The sequence below is a fragment of the Benincasa hispida genome, chromosome 3, assembly GCF_027475165.1.
Source record: "Benincasa hispida cultivar pf3 chromosome 3, pf3_genome.v1.1, whole genome shotgun sequence".
NCBI classification, from domain to species: Eukaryota; Viridiplantae; Streptophyta; class Magnoliopsida; order Cucurbitales; family Cucurbitaceae; genus Benincasa; species Benincasa hispida.
In genome coordinates this window covers 29,072,202-29,087,785 of record NC_143480.1, presented here as the reverse complement: position 1 = coordinate 29,087,785, position 15,584 = coordinate 29,072,202, and the positions used below count along the sequence as shown (strand labels likewise).

The following is a 15,584-nucleotide window of genomic DNA, read 5'->3' as shown; positions in this document are numbered from 1 at the left end:
CGATGGACACGACTGTCAATCAACCCAATATTCTGAAATATACCTCCAAGGGGAGAGATGAGAGCCCCAATGTCTAGAAGAAGGCCAACCTCTCTCATTCAAACGGTGCTTGGCAACAATAACTTTCCGCCATAACGCATCAAGCTCAATAATAAAACGCCAGATCCATTTAGTCATAAGCGTATAATTACGATGACTAAAATTACCAATGTCAAGACCATCCTTAATTTGGGACGTTGGATAGACTCTTAGTTCACATTATGCATACCACCCTTATCATGAGAGCCTTCCCAAAAGAAGTCATGAACCATCTTTTCCAACATAGAAATGACAGAGCTGGGAGCACAAAACAATGATAAGTAGTAAGTGGATAAATTAGACAGGGTAGCCTTAGTAAGAGTATATTTGTCGCCTTTAGAGATGTATGCATATTTCTAATTATTGAGCTTGCATTTAATTTTCTCAACAACAAGTTGCCGAAAAGCCATAAACTTAGAATTTCTAACAAGGGGAAAACCCAGATAGGAAGACGACCAGGAACTCCTATTACAACCAAATGTATTCAACATCCACTGACAATTAGATTCAACAAGATGAATACCAAGCAGCTCACTTTTAGATAGATTGATATTTAAACCAATGGCACTCTCAAAGATGCCAACCACATCAAACAAATTCTGCAAAGTTGAATGATCTGATGTAGAAAATAATAAGGTATCATCTGCAAATTGAAGATGATGTAAAGTGAGAAAAGAAGTACCAATAGGATGAGAAATAATATGTCCCCGAGATGAGTTATGTTCTAAGAGGCGACTCAAGCAATTAGCAACCAGGATAAAGAGAAACAGAGAAAGAGCATCTCCTTGCTGAATACCATGAGATAGAATGATCTTCCCACGAGGATGACCTTTAAGAATGATAGAATAGTTTGCACTAGCAACATATCTTCTAATCCACCAATGCCAGACAACCCCAAAACCTAGTTTGTAACACAACATCCAGAAAATTCCAATCCATCATATCAAAAGCATTCTCAAGATCTAATTTAATAATCACACCTGCCTTATTGGTGGAAAACTGATCATCAATTAACTTATTTGTCATTAAAGAGGCATCCAAGATCTGTCTATTAACCATGAAAGCAAGTTGATTAGCAGCAATAGTATGAGAGAGAACAGGTTTTAATTGATTAGAAAGCACCCCAATGATAATTTTGTATGCACATGAAATGAGATTGAAATAGTCTTTGAATAAAATATTTTTAGGGATCAAGCAAATATAAGTCTCATTCAAAGATGCATTGATGATACTAGAGGAGAAAAAGTCATTGACCATGGACATAATGACTAACTTGTTAGCAGACCAGAAAAATTTAAAAAAAAATCAGTAGTAAAACCATCGGGACCAAGAGATTTAGAGGAGCCCAAAGAAGAAACAACAATTAAAAACCTCTTCCTCAGTAAAAGGGCGTTCGAGGTTGGTAGCTTGTGAAGGGCTAAGAGGAGTCCAATCAAGGTTGGTGGGGATAAAACGTGGAGCCAAATCCTTGCTGAAAAGATTCAAGTAAAAATCCAAAAATTCTTTGTCAATTTCACCCGCGGATAATAAACTACATTCATCTCTTGAGAGAATTTCTAAAATCGAATGTTTTCTCTTGCGAGCTGCAACAAAACGGTAGAAAAAACAAGTGTTCTTATCCTCCTCTTTAAGCCATTTCAATTTACAACGCTGATGCAGTAGACATGTTCTTTTGCCGTCTCAATCTCAATCTATTACCATAGTATAAAACACTAATATATCTGTTCAGAAGAAAGAGGGTCAATATCCTCCAAATTATCCAGAGCTTGCAATCCGAACACAAGAGATGGACTCTTCATCTCTACTTGATATATATCGTTTTGAGATATTGATAACTCTGTGCTATCATAATCAACTTTTTCAGTTCTCATAGAAGTATAATTTTTTCCTGCAAGTGACATGCCATTAAATTATAAGAGGAGCATACTTTTACCTATGCAGACTATTGGGAACCATTGTTTTTATGGGGAGGGAGTGTCAGCCTTTCACTTTCATCCCCCACCAATTGCTAAGGTAATTCTGCTATTTCTTTTTCCTTTTTCTATCCTATGGTTTTGCGCTTCTCGTCAAAGGTTCTTCCTTGTGTAGGTAAGCTTAGTCTAGAAGAGAAGCTTGAAAGTAGTTGAGTTCTCTGGCCATCATCCCCCAATGTTTTGACGTATAAGTAATACTTTAGGACTCCTAGGTTAATTGAATTTGCAACAGAAATACAATAGGATTTTTTTTTCTTTTTTTCTTTTCTTTTCTTTTTTTTTTTTAGTTAGACTAGGTTGGAGAATGTAGCTTTTGATACCATTTTTTTTTTGTCAACTATATAATAGGACATTAATAGAACAATTATAATATAATTACATTTTGAGAAAATTTCAGTTAACAATATAAATCCAATTTTGTTTTATTCTCAAATAATCCGATATAATTTTGTTCAACTTAACTAGAAATATTGTATGTAGAAATTTGTAAAATGATTGCTTAAATTTTTTTTTTTTTTTTTAAAAAGAAATGCATGATAAAAAATTAACCATAGAACTCATTTTACAAAAATTCCTAATTTAAAAAACTAATAGTAAAAGAAAGTGTGATTCATATTTTATTAAAAAAGATTATTTGATTTAAGCCCAACTCAATACCCAAACACTCAAAACACAAATATATGAACTCTAGACATCATATTTTATCCGCGTCATTTTACAAAGGTGAATCAGAGTGGTGAATGAACATAATTTGCCTTAGCACTTCTCAATTTCACTCACTTGGATGCTTCAAGGTATGTTTGTGGCTAACTGTTTATGTAATAATCATTTGATGTATTAGGATGTGTTTGGAATACTTTTTAAGGTGATTAAATTAAAAATTAAGTTGTTTTTAAAAAAAAATCATGTGTATAAAAACTACCTAAAATAGATTTTGAAAAAAGAAATTTATAAAATAAAGGACCTTTTTAAATATAAAAAAATAATTTAATGGGATTCTTTTATTGTAATTTCCAGCTACCGTTGTCAATGGCGAATTCTTTTATTGTAATTTAAAATTAATAGAAATATTTTTTAGTATATAACAAATTAGAAACTTTGGAGTTACCTGTTCAAAAAACATATGAAATCATAGGTCATTCCAAACAGGCGGTTTTAGGGATCCGTTTGCCGGAGCGCGGATCTGAGTTCTCTGGAAAAGCAAAGGAAAGTAGACCCGAGAAGAGGTAATTGCGACTGAGTTTGTTGAATTGTTTGGAAGATTTGCGGTGCAGAGACGGCGTAGATAATGGGGTTGCTTAGTATCATTCGAAAAATTAAAAGGAAAGAGAAGGAAATGCGTATACTTATGGTGTATGTAAATCTCTCTGTATCTCTATCTCTATAGCTCTTTCCCTCCCAATCTATTTCTCTGCATCTTATTCAGTTGAATCCATTGTTGATTGTCGTTCAGTGGCCTCGACAACTCTGGGAAAACTACCATCGTTTTAAAAATCAATGGGGAAGATACTAGTGTTATCAGCCCTACACTTGGATTCAATATCAAGACTATCATCTATCACAAGTGAGCTTCCTTTTTCTTGTTCAAGTTTTGGGATCTGCTATGCACCCTGTTCACTCTTATAGTTGCTAATTAGCTCCACCAATTAAATGCCAATGAACATGAATGCCATGGGCCATTTCGCATGTCTTCTTTTTCTGAGAGCTTTTGGTGATGACACACAAGAAATCCCATCTCCACTAAACCCTTGATTGTCTATTTCTGATTCGATATTTTCGTTGATCTTGTGGGGAATATTTCTAATTCGAGTACTTGAATTTTGGAGCCACAGACTGAAGACATTTGATATGCTGTTAACAATTTGCTTTGGTAGGTACACACTTAACATATGGGATGTTGGAGGCCAGAAGACTATAAGATCATATTGGAGGAACTATTTTGAGCAGACGGATGGACTAGTTTGGGTAGTTGACAGTTCTGATCTTAGAAGATTGGATGATTGCAAATCGGAACTTGATAATCTTTTGAAAGAAGAGGTTAGAATGTCCCTGTTTTTAAATAGATTGGTTGACAATTTCATAACAACGTGATTTTCTCTCTGCCTTTTTCCTTGTATAGTTTTGACTTCTATATTAGTTTGTGTATTTTTCTTTTCCTTTATGTTGATTTTGTTATAATATCTATGTGTTTTCTTTAACTGAAGTAAACATATAATAGGCTCAATCTTTCTGTTTGCATTTTCTGTAATATGAATCAAATTTTACCATAGAACCGTCAATTAGGCAGTTTGATATTCTCATAAAGTCTATAGTTTGTTTAAATGCCAAAGTTGTTAGTAATGAATTTATTCGTGACTCGGCCAAGTATTTGAAGTGCAAGCTTGACAAGTTGATATATGGTCTAACTAATTCAGAAATGTGATTTGTTGATGTTAAACCAGTGTTTTTGTGTGGCCTTTCTTCTTTTACCTTTATCTATCACAATGATATCAGTTTCTTACTTAAAGAAAGTAGTATATAAGTAATAACTGAATAGTAAGCACACATGATATCAAAGTTTCTATAAAATTTTACATAGATGGTAAAGAAAGAAACATCACTAATATTGTTGATCAAATTACAGAGACTTTCTGGAGCATCATTGCTTATTCTAGCTAATAAGCAGGATATAAAAGGAGCCCTTTCTCCTGAGGAAATTGCTAAGGTTAGAAGTTCCTCTTCCAAGCTTTAAGTTCAAATTTTTTTTTTTTAATAGGATCTTTTAAAATTTTTATGTAGCAGTTTCTTTAGGCCCAACTTAGTTCTTTCCCTCTTTTTTATGATGGCTACCACCTCATGTGATAATATTTTAGGAAAATCATATGCATACATTAAAGGTTGCAAACTGTAGGGGAATTTTGAAGTAATAACATGATCTTAAACCTAGTTCCCACAACCCCCCCCCCCTCCAGCAAATTTATATGTTTATCGTTTTAGGACTTTCTAGTGGTCATTTGTTCAACATTCTTCAGTGTTTTCACAGTAGCATATTGGTTCTTTATCACCAATTATCTATCACAATTAGAGCAAAAAGATGGAGGGTTTCTTTCACATGTTTGTAGATCACTGTTCTTGTTACTTTTAGAATTGACACTTCAAGTTTGGTCACCCTGTTGTACGTTATTACTATTACCTTGAGGTTGGGCTGTGGGATTCTGAAATAATGCTTTCCAATGCACAGTGAACTAGTGCTTCACGGCCTACTTATCTGTTCATCTTTTATTCTTCAGGTAATGAATTTGGAAGCCATGGACAAAACACGGCACTGGAAAATTGTTGGTTGTAGTGCTTACACTGGTGAGGGGCTATTGGAGGGGTTCGATTGGTTGGTCCAAGACATTGCCTCCCGAATCTATGTGTTAGACTAATGTCTCTTCGATTCTGTATCTCATTCCTTATAGAAACTGATCTAAGATTTTGTCGAATATATGTGTTCGTTCAAATGAACGTTTGTCTTCTTTGAAAAGTGCTTTGTTTCATGTAGAAAAATATTGAATTTCATCTAAAGATCAAATATGTCAGTCAAGTACTTAGTCTAGTGGCATTCGATAGATCATGTATTTCACATTTGTTGGAAACACGATTGAAATGGTTATCATTAAACAAGCAGCAAAGTATACTGTCAGGCAACCTTCATTTGCCCATGAAATTGACTCGAGATGGATTTTCCTTACCCATATAAATTTGGAGCTTCCATTTCATTCAGTCAATCCTTCCATTTCTTAACAGGGAGAAAACATGTCAAGAAATCATAGAGGATTGGGAAGGATAAACAAAAATTTAGATGAAACTTTAAACAAAAGTTCATAAGAAAATTGGCATTAACCTTCTTGCCAAGAAAAGATGGGTAGCCATTAAACATACAAAAATGATCGTTACAACTTGAAACACAGGAGAAGTTAACCCTCAACTCTAATTCCTGCATGGTATGCATCCTTCAACATATGGGATCAATGGGATAACATTGCATTGAAGCTAATACATTTCAGTCGCATGGCTTAATCTATGGAATGCTCTAAAAATATGCATACAAAAAACCCAATTATTCTTAACCCATACATTTCAGTCAGATTGGTGTCTGAATGAAGATCAATGTGAGATCTTTTGTGCTCCTTGGTGATTTATTTAGACTTCTTTCCTTGTTTCTTCTTTATGACCTCGTCGATATACATGATGCCCTTGCCTTTGTATACTTCTGGCGGCTTACAGCTACGAACTGCAGCAGCAAATTGGTGTACTCTTTGTTTGTCAATCCCTGTGCAGCATACCACATTGTTCTTGAAGCAAAAGACGCGAACAGCTGGCGGAACGGTTAGTTCAACTTCATGGCTGTATCCCAATTTAAGATACAAGAGACGTCCTGCTGCTTCTGCTCTGGCTTTGTAACCAACTCCCACAATCTTCAGGAACCGAAAAAACTTAGCCTCCATTACAGTTCCTGTTCACCTATTAAGATGAAATTTGCCAAGTACTAAGTCGACTGATCTTTGATATATTTCATATATGTTGGAAATAGAAGAGATATAGATGGTTCACATTAAACAAGCAGCAAAGTTTATTGTCAATAGGCTTGTATGTACACATTAAAACTGTAATTGGTAATGAACTTTGAAAATATATCACCAAAATTATAATTTCGTGAGCAATAAGAATGGGCAGGAAATAATTCCAATCACTTGAAATCTCACAAGATTATTGGTTCAAAACTTGATATGATAATTACTCATTAGCATCGAGTGGAATTGATTAGTTGAATTTATAAACTTCTACTATAAAATCATATCGACCTGATTAGAGAGATTCCACAACCTGCAACCACCCAACCCACCAATCTCTCATCACACACATGAATGGTATATATATACAACCCAACATGTTTGCAACCCATCAGCGCACCCTCAAATTGTCCTTGTGATTGGAATTTGGTTAAAGATTTTCTGCTCCAACATCACACATCTCCACCAGATTTGAAACTTGTATTATTGGGTTGAGATAAATTTATCATAGTGAATCTAAAGTGATAAAGTAGAGTAGCAGAACCAAGATAATCCATCATCTTGTCAGTAGCCTCATCCCTATGTCACCCTATTATCTTGATCCCATATGGACGAGAATGAGATAACCTGATGGGAACGATGCTCCACAATGTGATAGACCCCCGATCAAGAAAGTGTACGTCCGAAAGAATAATAAACATGGTAAAGGGCAGAATGGACAAAGTGATATAATGCAAAATGAGTAGGGAATTATGTGGGGACCAGGGATCTTTATGTTATTAGGATTATTCTCTCTTTTCTGTCATTTTTCTGTCTATTATTAGGTTTTTTCCCGGGGGGAGGTTGGGTTTTGGCCTTTTGTTGAAAATAGCTCATAGAGCTTATAAGAGGGAGGGAGCCTCGGCTTCCTTGGCTATTTAGCCCAAATTGTGAATATATAAACCGAGTTTTATCACTTTGGTATCAAAGCCAACAGTCATCGGGGAATGGTGAAGAAGATGGAAGCACGAATTTCTGCAATCGAGGAACAGCTGACTTTGTTACAAGTAGGGATGGAGGCTCGGATGGATCAACGGTTTACTGAGATGCAACAAGTGACGGACAACGTTATGACAACACGATTAGAAACCTTGGGCAAAACAATGGAGCAAAAGATGTTGCTCGTGCTCGAAACATGGTAAAAAAAAAAAGGGACTCTGCAGATAAGGGGGAAGGCACTAGCTCGTCTGAACGAACTATGACTGACAAAGGAAAACACCCAGAGGTGAAGAAAGTAATAAGAAAGAGAGCTTGTTTGGCAAAGAAAAGAAAGAGGTACCCTTGTTCGACATGCCTTTACGGAAGCTCGAAATTCCAATTTTCAAAGGAGAGGTGGGAGATGATCCGTTTGGGTGGTTCCATCTAGTGGAGCGCTACTTTGCCGTCAATCGCTTGTTGGAGAAGGACAAGCTTGAGGCTGCAGTCTTGTGCTTAGAAGGTGAAGTGCTGGAGTGGCATCAATGGGAAGAACGGACACCGATGGAAAGTTGGGCAGATTTCAAAGAGCAGATGCTCCTACACTTTTTGCTGACAAAGGAAGAAGATCGACGAGCTCAATTTTTTACCCTGAAACAAGAAGGGACAGTGAGAGCTTATTGACGCCGGTTCGAACAACTCTCGGGGCCATTAAAGGACTTACCTGACGAGACATTAGAAAGTAAATTCGTTAGTGAGCTGAAGGAGAATATCCAAGTTGAGATGCAGATGTTTAAGTTAGTGGGTATTAAAGAAAAAATGAGAATGGCCCAATTGATCGAAGATACAAAAGATGCCCGGAAGAAGAAGGGAGGTAGAAGCCCAAGCCCACCTTCCAAAGTGACCGGGTCCACAACAACCCCGGGGATGGGTTCAACATCGAGCTAATCTAACTCAAATAATACATCCCCGGCCTAGACAATTTCCCTTAACCCTAGTCGTAGCACGACAGTCTCCTCAAACTTGGTGACATTGCGAGACATGAACGGTAAAACATTCCCTGCTGGCAACTATAAACGACTATCAGATAGCAAGATGCAAAGCCACAAAGACAAGGGGTTGTGTTACCGATGTGACGAACGGTATAGCCCAAGCCACCGTTGCAAGGAGTTAAATTTGTTAATTCACCCTGATGAAGAGGTAGAAGAGCCCACAGTCAAAGAAAGCTTAGGAACAGAAAGTAATGAGCACACCCCAGCTACGTTAGAAAACATGGTGATAGATCCCTCGGAAACAGAAATTGCCGAACTATCACTCAGCTCCTTAGCAGGGCTCAACTCTCCAAAGACAGTGAAACTGGTGGGCACCTTAGGGGACAATGATGTGGTAGTGTTGATTGACAGTGGAGCATCCCACAATTTCATTAACGAGAAGTTGGTTAACACGCTCAACCTTCCTCGCTCACTGACTTCCAGTTGCGGAATTATGCTTGGCACAGGGAAATTTGTTTGGACCAATGGCATTCGTAAAGGTGTGGTCCTTAATCTTTCGAATTTAACCATTATTAACAATTTTTTTCCTATACCGTTGGGCAGTGCGATGTAGTACTATGCGTCCAATGGCTCATAACCTTAAGGCACGTTGAATGTGACTGGAGCACATCGAAGATGGACTTCCAAGTGGGTGAATGGAGGGCACATTTGAAGGGGGACCGAAGTTTGGTAAAATCCTAGATTTCCTTGAAGTCCATGATGAAACACATGATGTAGGAAGGCCAAGGAATTCTCCTCGAGTTAAATGCAATAGGGATTCTACCGGAAGAACCTTTTAGTTGTGAACCGATCAGCAAATGTCCTGAAATTCAAGAGGTCTTGAAACGATATCAATCAGTGTTCAGACCAATTGTGGGGCTGCCACCGTTACGACATCACGACCATGCTATTGAGTTGAAACCAGGGGAGGGACCAATCAACGTTCGCCCGTATCGATACCCACAATTTCAAAAGGACAAGATTGAGCGATTGGTGGCAGAAATGTTGACAGCAAGCATTATTCAACCAAGTACCAGCCCCTTCTCCAACCCGATTCTATTGGTTAGGAAAAAAGATGGCAGTTGGAGGTTCTACGTCAATTACAGAGCATTGAACCAAGCAACGGTTCCTGATAATTACCCTATTCCAGTTGTGGATGAACTACTTGAATATTTTCTAAGATTCATCAAATACAAGTCACACAACAAGACATTCACAAAACGGCCTTCAAAACGCATGAGGGCCACTATGAATTTTTGGTGATGCCGTTTAGCCTACGAAACGCCCCTTCCACATTCCAATTGATAATAAACGACATTTTACGCCCTTTTCTACGCAAATTTGTATTAGTTTCTTTGATGACATTCTAATATTCAACACTTTTGTTCATGAACATATAAATCATCTGTCCATGGTGCTGCAAGTCTTGACTGAGAATCAGTTGGTGGCTAATCTTAAAAAATGCACATTCGCAGCATCAAGCATTGAGTACCTTGGTCATGTGATATCGGTTGAAGGAGTGGCGTTCACGACATCAAGCATTGAGTACCTTGGTCATGTGATATCGGCTGAAGGGGTGGCAGCTGACCCGTCTAAAATTGAAGCTATGGTTTGATGGCCAGTCCCAACAACAGTAAAACAATTGAGGGGTTTTTTAGGTTTGACGGGGTATTACCGAAAGTTCTTGCTTAACTACGGTTCCATTGCCTTCCCTCTCATGCAACAGCTCAAAAAAGACAAGTTCCTTTGGAATGAAGAGGCCCAAAAGTCTTTCAAAACTTTGAAGAAAGCCATGATCGAGATTCCAGTGTTAGGCCTTCCGGACTTCACACACCCATTCGTGGTTGAGACGGATGTGTCTAGGGTGGGAGTAGGAGCTATATTAATGCAACAAGACCGACCGCTTTTTACAGTCATGCTCTACCCCTAACACATCGATTGAAGGCAGTTTATGAACGAGAATTAATTGTCATTGTGTTGGTTGTTCAGAAATGGCGACCTTGTTAGGACGCCGATTCACAGTGCAGACAAACCAAAAGAGTTTCAAATTCTTGTTAGAACAACGGTTGATCGCGGGTGAATATCAGAAGTGGGTGGCGAAGCTGATTGGTTACGACTTTGTCATCGAATACAAGAAAGGATTGGATAACTCAGCTATTGATGCTTTGTCTCGAGTACATACAGTTGTAGAATTAGTAGCATTAAGTTGGGTGGACAACGTCAACCCAACTGTTTTTCGTAGCCAAATCGACCAAGACAAGGAATTGAGGATGATTCGGGAGACAATTATACCAGGCGAACCGTTCCCAAACGGCTACTCTGTAAAAGGGGACCTACTGCTCTATAAAAACATAATTGTGTTACTACTGCTCTATAAAAACATAATTGTGTTACCTTCAAACTCCCTTACTATCCCCCTCTTACTCCAAGAATTCCATAATAATCCTGTGGGGGGACACAATGGGACAGTCAGGATGTATCAACGCCTCAAGAAGGAGTTGTTCAGGAAAGGGATGAAAGCAATTGTATGATCTTTCTCTCGAGTACATACAGTCGTAGAATTAGTAGCATTAAGTTGGGTGGACAACGTCAACCCAAATGTTTTTCGTAGCCAAATCGACCAAGACAAGGAATTGAGGATGATTCGGGAGGCAATTATACCAGGCGAACCGTTCCCAAACGGCTACTCTGTAAAAGGGGACCTACTGCTCTATAAAAACATAATTGTGTTACCTTCAAACTCCCCTACTATCCCCCTCTTACTCCAAGAATTCCATAATAATCCCGTGGGGGGACACAATGGGACAGTCAGGATGTATCAACGCCTCAAGGAGTTGTTCTGGAAAGGGATGAAAGCGATTGTACGATCTTTCGTGGGGGATTGCTCGGTTTGTCAGCAAGCTAACTATTTGTCCTTGGCGCCAGCAGGGCTGTTACAACCCTTACCTATACCGAAAATGATTTGTGATGACGTTAGCATGGACTTTGTCGAGGGCTTACCAAAGTCAGAAGGCCATAATACAATAATGGTTGTGGTAGATCGGTTATCAAAATATGCTCATTTCATCGCCCTCCGACACCCTTTCACAGCAGCTACGGTGGCTGGAATATTTCTTCATGAGATAGTTTGATTACATGGAACACCCCGAAGCATCGTTTCAGATAGGGACAAGATCTTTACAAGCTTATTTTGGGAAAAATTATTTAAGCTGACCGGAACTCAATTGAAACGAAGCACTTCATAACACCCACAACCCGATGGCTAGACAAAGGTCGTAAATCGAGGATTGGAAGCGTACCTACGATGTTTTACAATGGACACTCCAACTAAATGGGCGAAATGGTTAACTTGGGCTGAATATAATTACAACACATCCGACCACACTTTGCTAAAAAAATCACCCTTTAATGTAGTATATGGTTGCCTGGTGCCCCCATTAATTTCTTATGAAGACTACAGTAGTTGTAGAGATAGATGCCCTTTTGAAAGAAAGAGATGACATGTTGAATCAGCTAAAAACCACGCTTGAACGAACACAACAGATGAAATCCTACACGGATGCCAAATGGCGTGAAGTGGAATCCCAGGTCAATGAATGGGTATATGTTAAGCTTAAACCATATCAACAAGGCACATTGTTCATCCACAAACACCCAAAATTGGCTCCTCGCTTCATCGGGCCTTTCAAGATCAATGAACGAATCGGCCTAGTGGCATATAGACTTGATCTCCTGGCCCACGTAAATTTTCATCCGGTTTTTCATGTGTCTCAATTACAGAAGGCAATTAGGTCTATCCTACTAAGGATCGCCCCCTCAGACATGGCAGCATAACACAACACTGCATCCTCAACCACTCACAGTGTTGGACGTTCGAAAAGTTGGCACCACTGTGGTCTCTCCTGCTGATTTCAAAGTTTTAGTCCAGTGGGATGGCATGTCCTCAAAAGAAGCTACGTGGGAAAATGGCACATTCAATGCTAAGTCGTTCCCTAACTTTCACCTTGAGGACAAGGTGATTCTCTTGGGGGGCAGGTAGTGATAAACCCCGGGTCAAAAAAGTGCACGTCCAAAAGAAGAATAAACATGGTAAAGGGCAGAATGGACAAAGTGATGTAATGCAAAATGAGTTGGCGATTTTGTGGAGACTAGGGATCTTTCTGTTATTAGGATTATTCTCTCCTTTCTGTCATTTTTCATTTTGTTATTAGGTTTTGCCCTTCCTTAAATAGGAATTTGGGGGGGGGGGGGGGGGGGGGGAGGAGCCTCAGCTTCCTTGGTTGTAAATATATAAACCGAGTTTTATCACAATGTTAAGCCATCCGACCCACCTATCACTCTCTGAAGGTCCTCAAGGCTGGCTGCTATAAAGCCCCAACACCCCCACAAAACCATCAATATGGTTGCCAAATTACCCCTCCAAACACCCCCACAACATAAATAAACAAATAAATCCTTTTATTATATATCCGTTAGTATCTGAGTCAGCTTGCACGCACCTCGATTAATTTCACAGAACAATCCACCTTATCCTACAATATTTGAGTTTCAAGCAAACTCGTAGGATATTAAATTCTAGATAAGTGGCAACTATGAATTAAACAAATTCCTTCTAAGCTGTTTATTATATTATGACCCTTATTGAATTTTGTTAAGAGTTCAAGATTAAGATTGTGGGAAAAAACACAGGAGCAAGGTAAAGTTTAGACTCGATTCTGATATATAAAATTTAAAACTCGGTTGTCAAGGGATGATGTGGTAGCTGAAGCTTCAAGATTAAGATTGAAACACAAAACTCGGAAAATTAAATCTACTGATATACAGGAGTACAGCGAATATAGGGAGAACAATGGGGAAGGATCATTTATAGAAAAAGACAAATGTTATAAGCTTACTATCTCAGGCAACGTCAATAAAAGATAGAAGTTTATCGAAATGAAGAGAAAAGGAAATCATCAAATCTAAATGCAAAGGTGAATACTATGGCTATTAGAATCAGATCACATTCAGACAAAGTAAAGAAGCTGCTTCAATAATAGAGCCATCAAAGAAATGTTCGTGACAAGTTACCATTCATATCTCAAGCAATTTGAGTATTCTGATACTAAAGTGTACAGCTGATAATCTTCTACATAGAGAAGATTTGCAAAGAGAATACCCAAAATGTCAAGAAAGAAAACAGCCGTGGTTTCCATTTGACAAATCCACAATACTCATACAAGAAAAAAGTAATTAAATAGCAGATTATCTCAAGTCTATACTATACATCAGTAATAAACAAAACTGCGAGTGTAACCATCGAATCACCGTTACTCATTGATATTAGTCATTCGAACAACATTTCGGAACTATGCGAGATATATATTGAGCAGTGTATATATACAATCGAGATTGAAGCAATCATAAGTAAGCAAAACCTAAAAAAGACAAACCTTGAAGTAGGCCGAGTGAGTGAGATTGGGGGGGGGGGGGGGGGGGCGCCGATCGAGAGAGTAGACGGAATAGATAGGAGGGATAATCGGGGCTTGCGATTCAAGATTGTGCTACCAGAGAGAGAGATGTTTGATTGCAAGGGATACCTTGGGGATCTGAAAAATGAACGTCGTCGAGCAGGAGCGGCGTGCGGGGTGGGGGCGAACGGCGGCGTGCTGCGGGGCTGGTTATAGTTGGGAGGTGGTGCCTGAAGGTGACATAGGGTTTAGAATGAAAGAAACTAGGAAATAATTATTTCTTTGTTGCGAACGTAAGGAATATACCAATAAAATATAATATTAAATAAATTAAACATAATATAAAATAAACAAACTATAAAATAACAAATTTTTTTAAGTTCTCAATTTTCTTCAATTTTCATGAACTTTGTCCAATGCGTGTCTTCCAAAGCTTATCAAATATCACTATTTATAGATAATTTGAAAAGTAGGAGTTGGATTACATGGACATCAAGGGACTGATTAGAATGTTGAATTAATATAGGATGTCTGGAGTTAGTGTTTGTGGAGTTCATATGTTTGTATTTGGGGTGCAGAATTATTTGGTTTGAATTCATGTCTGTGTTTGGGTACAAAGTAAGTTCATATGTTTGGGTATCTGATACAGTTTTTTTAACTCAAGATAATATGCTTTTGTGATTACTATTTATGTTTTGAAACTTTTTTATTCAATAATTCTATCCATCTTTATTTGAATAAAATATGGATGGTAATTTTTTCTTTTAATTTTTAAAATTTTCTTTCTTCCTTCCTTCCTTTCTTTTTTTTTTTTTTTTTTGGGCAATGAACAAGAATTAACCCATTACATTTATGTAGAAATATGGTTAAATAAAATGAGAAACTAAAGAGAAATCAAAACTTTTGATTCTAGCTAATTTTTCTCCATGAATTCATTGTCATCTTCTTATTTTTCTTCTTCTTCCTATTGTTGCTCTATATTTTTACAATGACATGGTCTTTTTTTAATTAAATCTCCCTCATCATAGTAACAGCCAATGGAATGTCACCACATTTCTTCAATAGTTTCACTTTCATTTCCACTAAATTTAAAGGATCATCAGAGAACAAATCTCTATTTTTCACTCATTCTTGTTGGAAAATGTTCCAGGAAAAAATTCATTTTATGATTTTTTTTTTATTATATGTTACATGCTTCTTAACTACATACATATTTTTCGTCTAAATATTCTTAACACTCATTTGACATGTGAATTCATTACATATAAATATTATACTTCATGTAGACAAAATAATATTTTTATATAATTAACAATCTTGCAATATACTTTAACAGTCATCAGTCTTAGAGTAGTCGAAAGTGGTTGTCAAAGTTGATTATCAAAGATGATTTTTGTTGGAGTTTGTAGTCGAAAGTGGTTGTCAGAGTCTGAGGTTGATCACATGAAGGTGTATTGGAGTTGGTCGTCGAAATTTTTCATCGGAGGTGGTTTTTGAAGGAGATCTAAACAAAGAGATCCAGTGAGAGGAAGTGAATCGTTCCAAATCCCATTGAGAAAGAAC

At 37.7% G+C, this 15,584-nt stretch overlaps 5 protein-coding genes across 6 annotated transcripts; 3 read left to right on the top strand and 2 right to left on the bottom strand.

Moving 5' to 3' along the window:
* Positions 1–434: 434 nt before the first annotated feature.
* Positions 435–1,979, bottom strand: LOC120073517 (uncharacterized). The gene is made up of 4 exons (XM_039026358.2): positions 1,792–1,979; positions 1,450–1,549; positions 1,059–1,122; positions 435–979 (listed from the first exon to the last, which is right to left on the bottom strand). Exons 1-4 carry the CDS (start codon positions 1,977–1,979, stop codon positions 435–437), a joined length of 897 nt encoding a protein of 298 aa, XP_038882286.2.
* Positions 1,980–3,142: 1,163 nt separating this feature from the next.
* Positions 3,143–5,693, top strand: TTN5 (ADP-ribosylation factor family protein). Its single transcript, XM_039026026.2, has 5 exons — positions 3,143–3,404; positions 3,505–3,615; positions 3,926–4,088; positions 4,675–4,755; positions 5,321–5,693. Exons 1-5 carry the CDS (start codon positions 3,340–3,342, stop codon positions 5,456–5,458), a joined length of 558 nt encoding a protein of 185 aa, XP_038881954.1. The 5' UTR covers positions 3,143–3,339; the 3' UTR covers positions 5,459–5,693.
* A 176-nt stretch (positions 5,694–5,869) lies between these two features.
* Positions 5,870–14,289, bottom strand: LOC120073283 (ribosomal protein L6 family protein). Of its 2 annotated transcripts, none has more exons than XM_039026028.2 (2): positions 14,151–14,289; positions 5,870–6,536 (listed from the first exon to the last, which is right to left on the bottom strand). In XM_039026028.2, the coding sequence occupies exon 2, from the start codon at positions 6,518–6,520 to the stop codon at positions 6,212–6,214; it is 309 nt and encodes a 102-aa protein (XP_038881956.1). In that variant the 5' UTR covers positions 6,521–6,536; positions 14,151–14,289; the 3' UTR covers positions 5,870–6,211. The 2 variants fall into 2 exon arrangements, with proteins under 2 accessions (XP_038881956.1, XP_038881955.1); XM_039026027.2 differs by lacking the exon at positions 14,151–14,289 and adding an exon at positions 14,004–14,146.
* On the top strand, positions 10,563–11,102 carry LOC150037183 (uncharacterized). Its single transcript, XM_090311905.1, has one exon. The coding sequence runs from the start codon at positions 10,563–10,565 to the stop codon at positions 11,100–11,102; it is 540 nt and encodes a 179-aa protein (XP_090168031.1).
* LOC150037182 (uncharacterized) lies at positions 11,529–12,405 on the top strand. The gene is made up of 2 exons (XM_090311904.1): positions 11,529–11,696; positions 12,025–12,405. Exons 1-2 carry the CDS (start codon positions 11,529–11,531, stop codon positions 12,403–12,405), a joined length of 549 nt encoding a protein of 182 aa, XP_090168030.1.
* Positions 14,290–15,584: the final 1,295 nt, after the last annotated feature.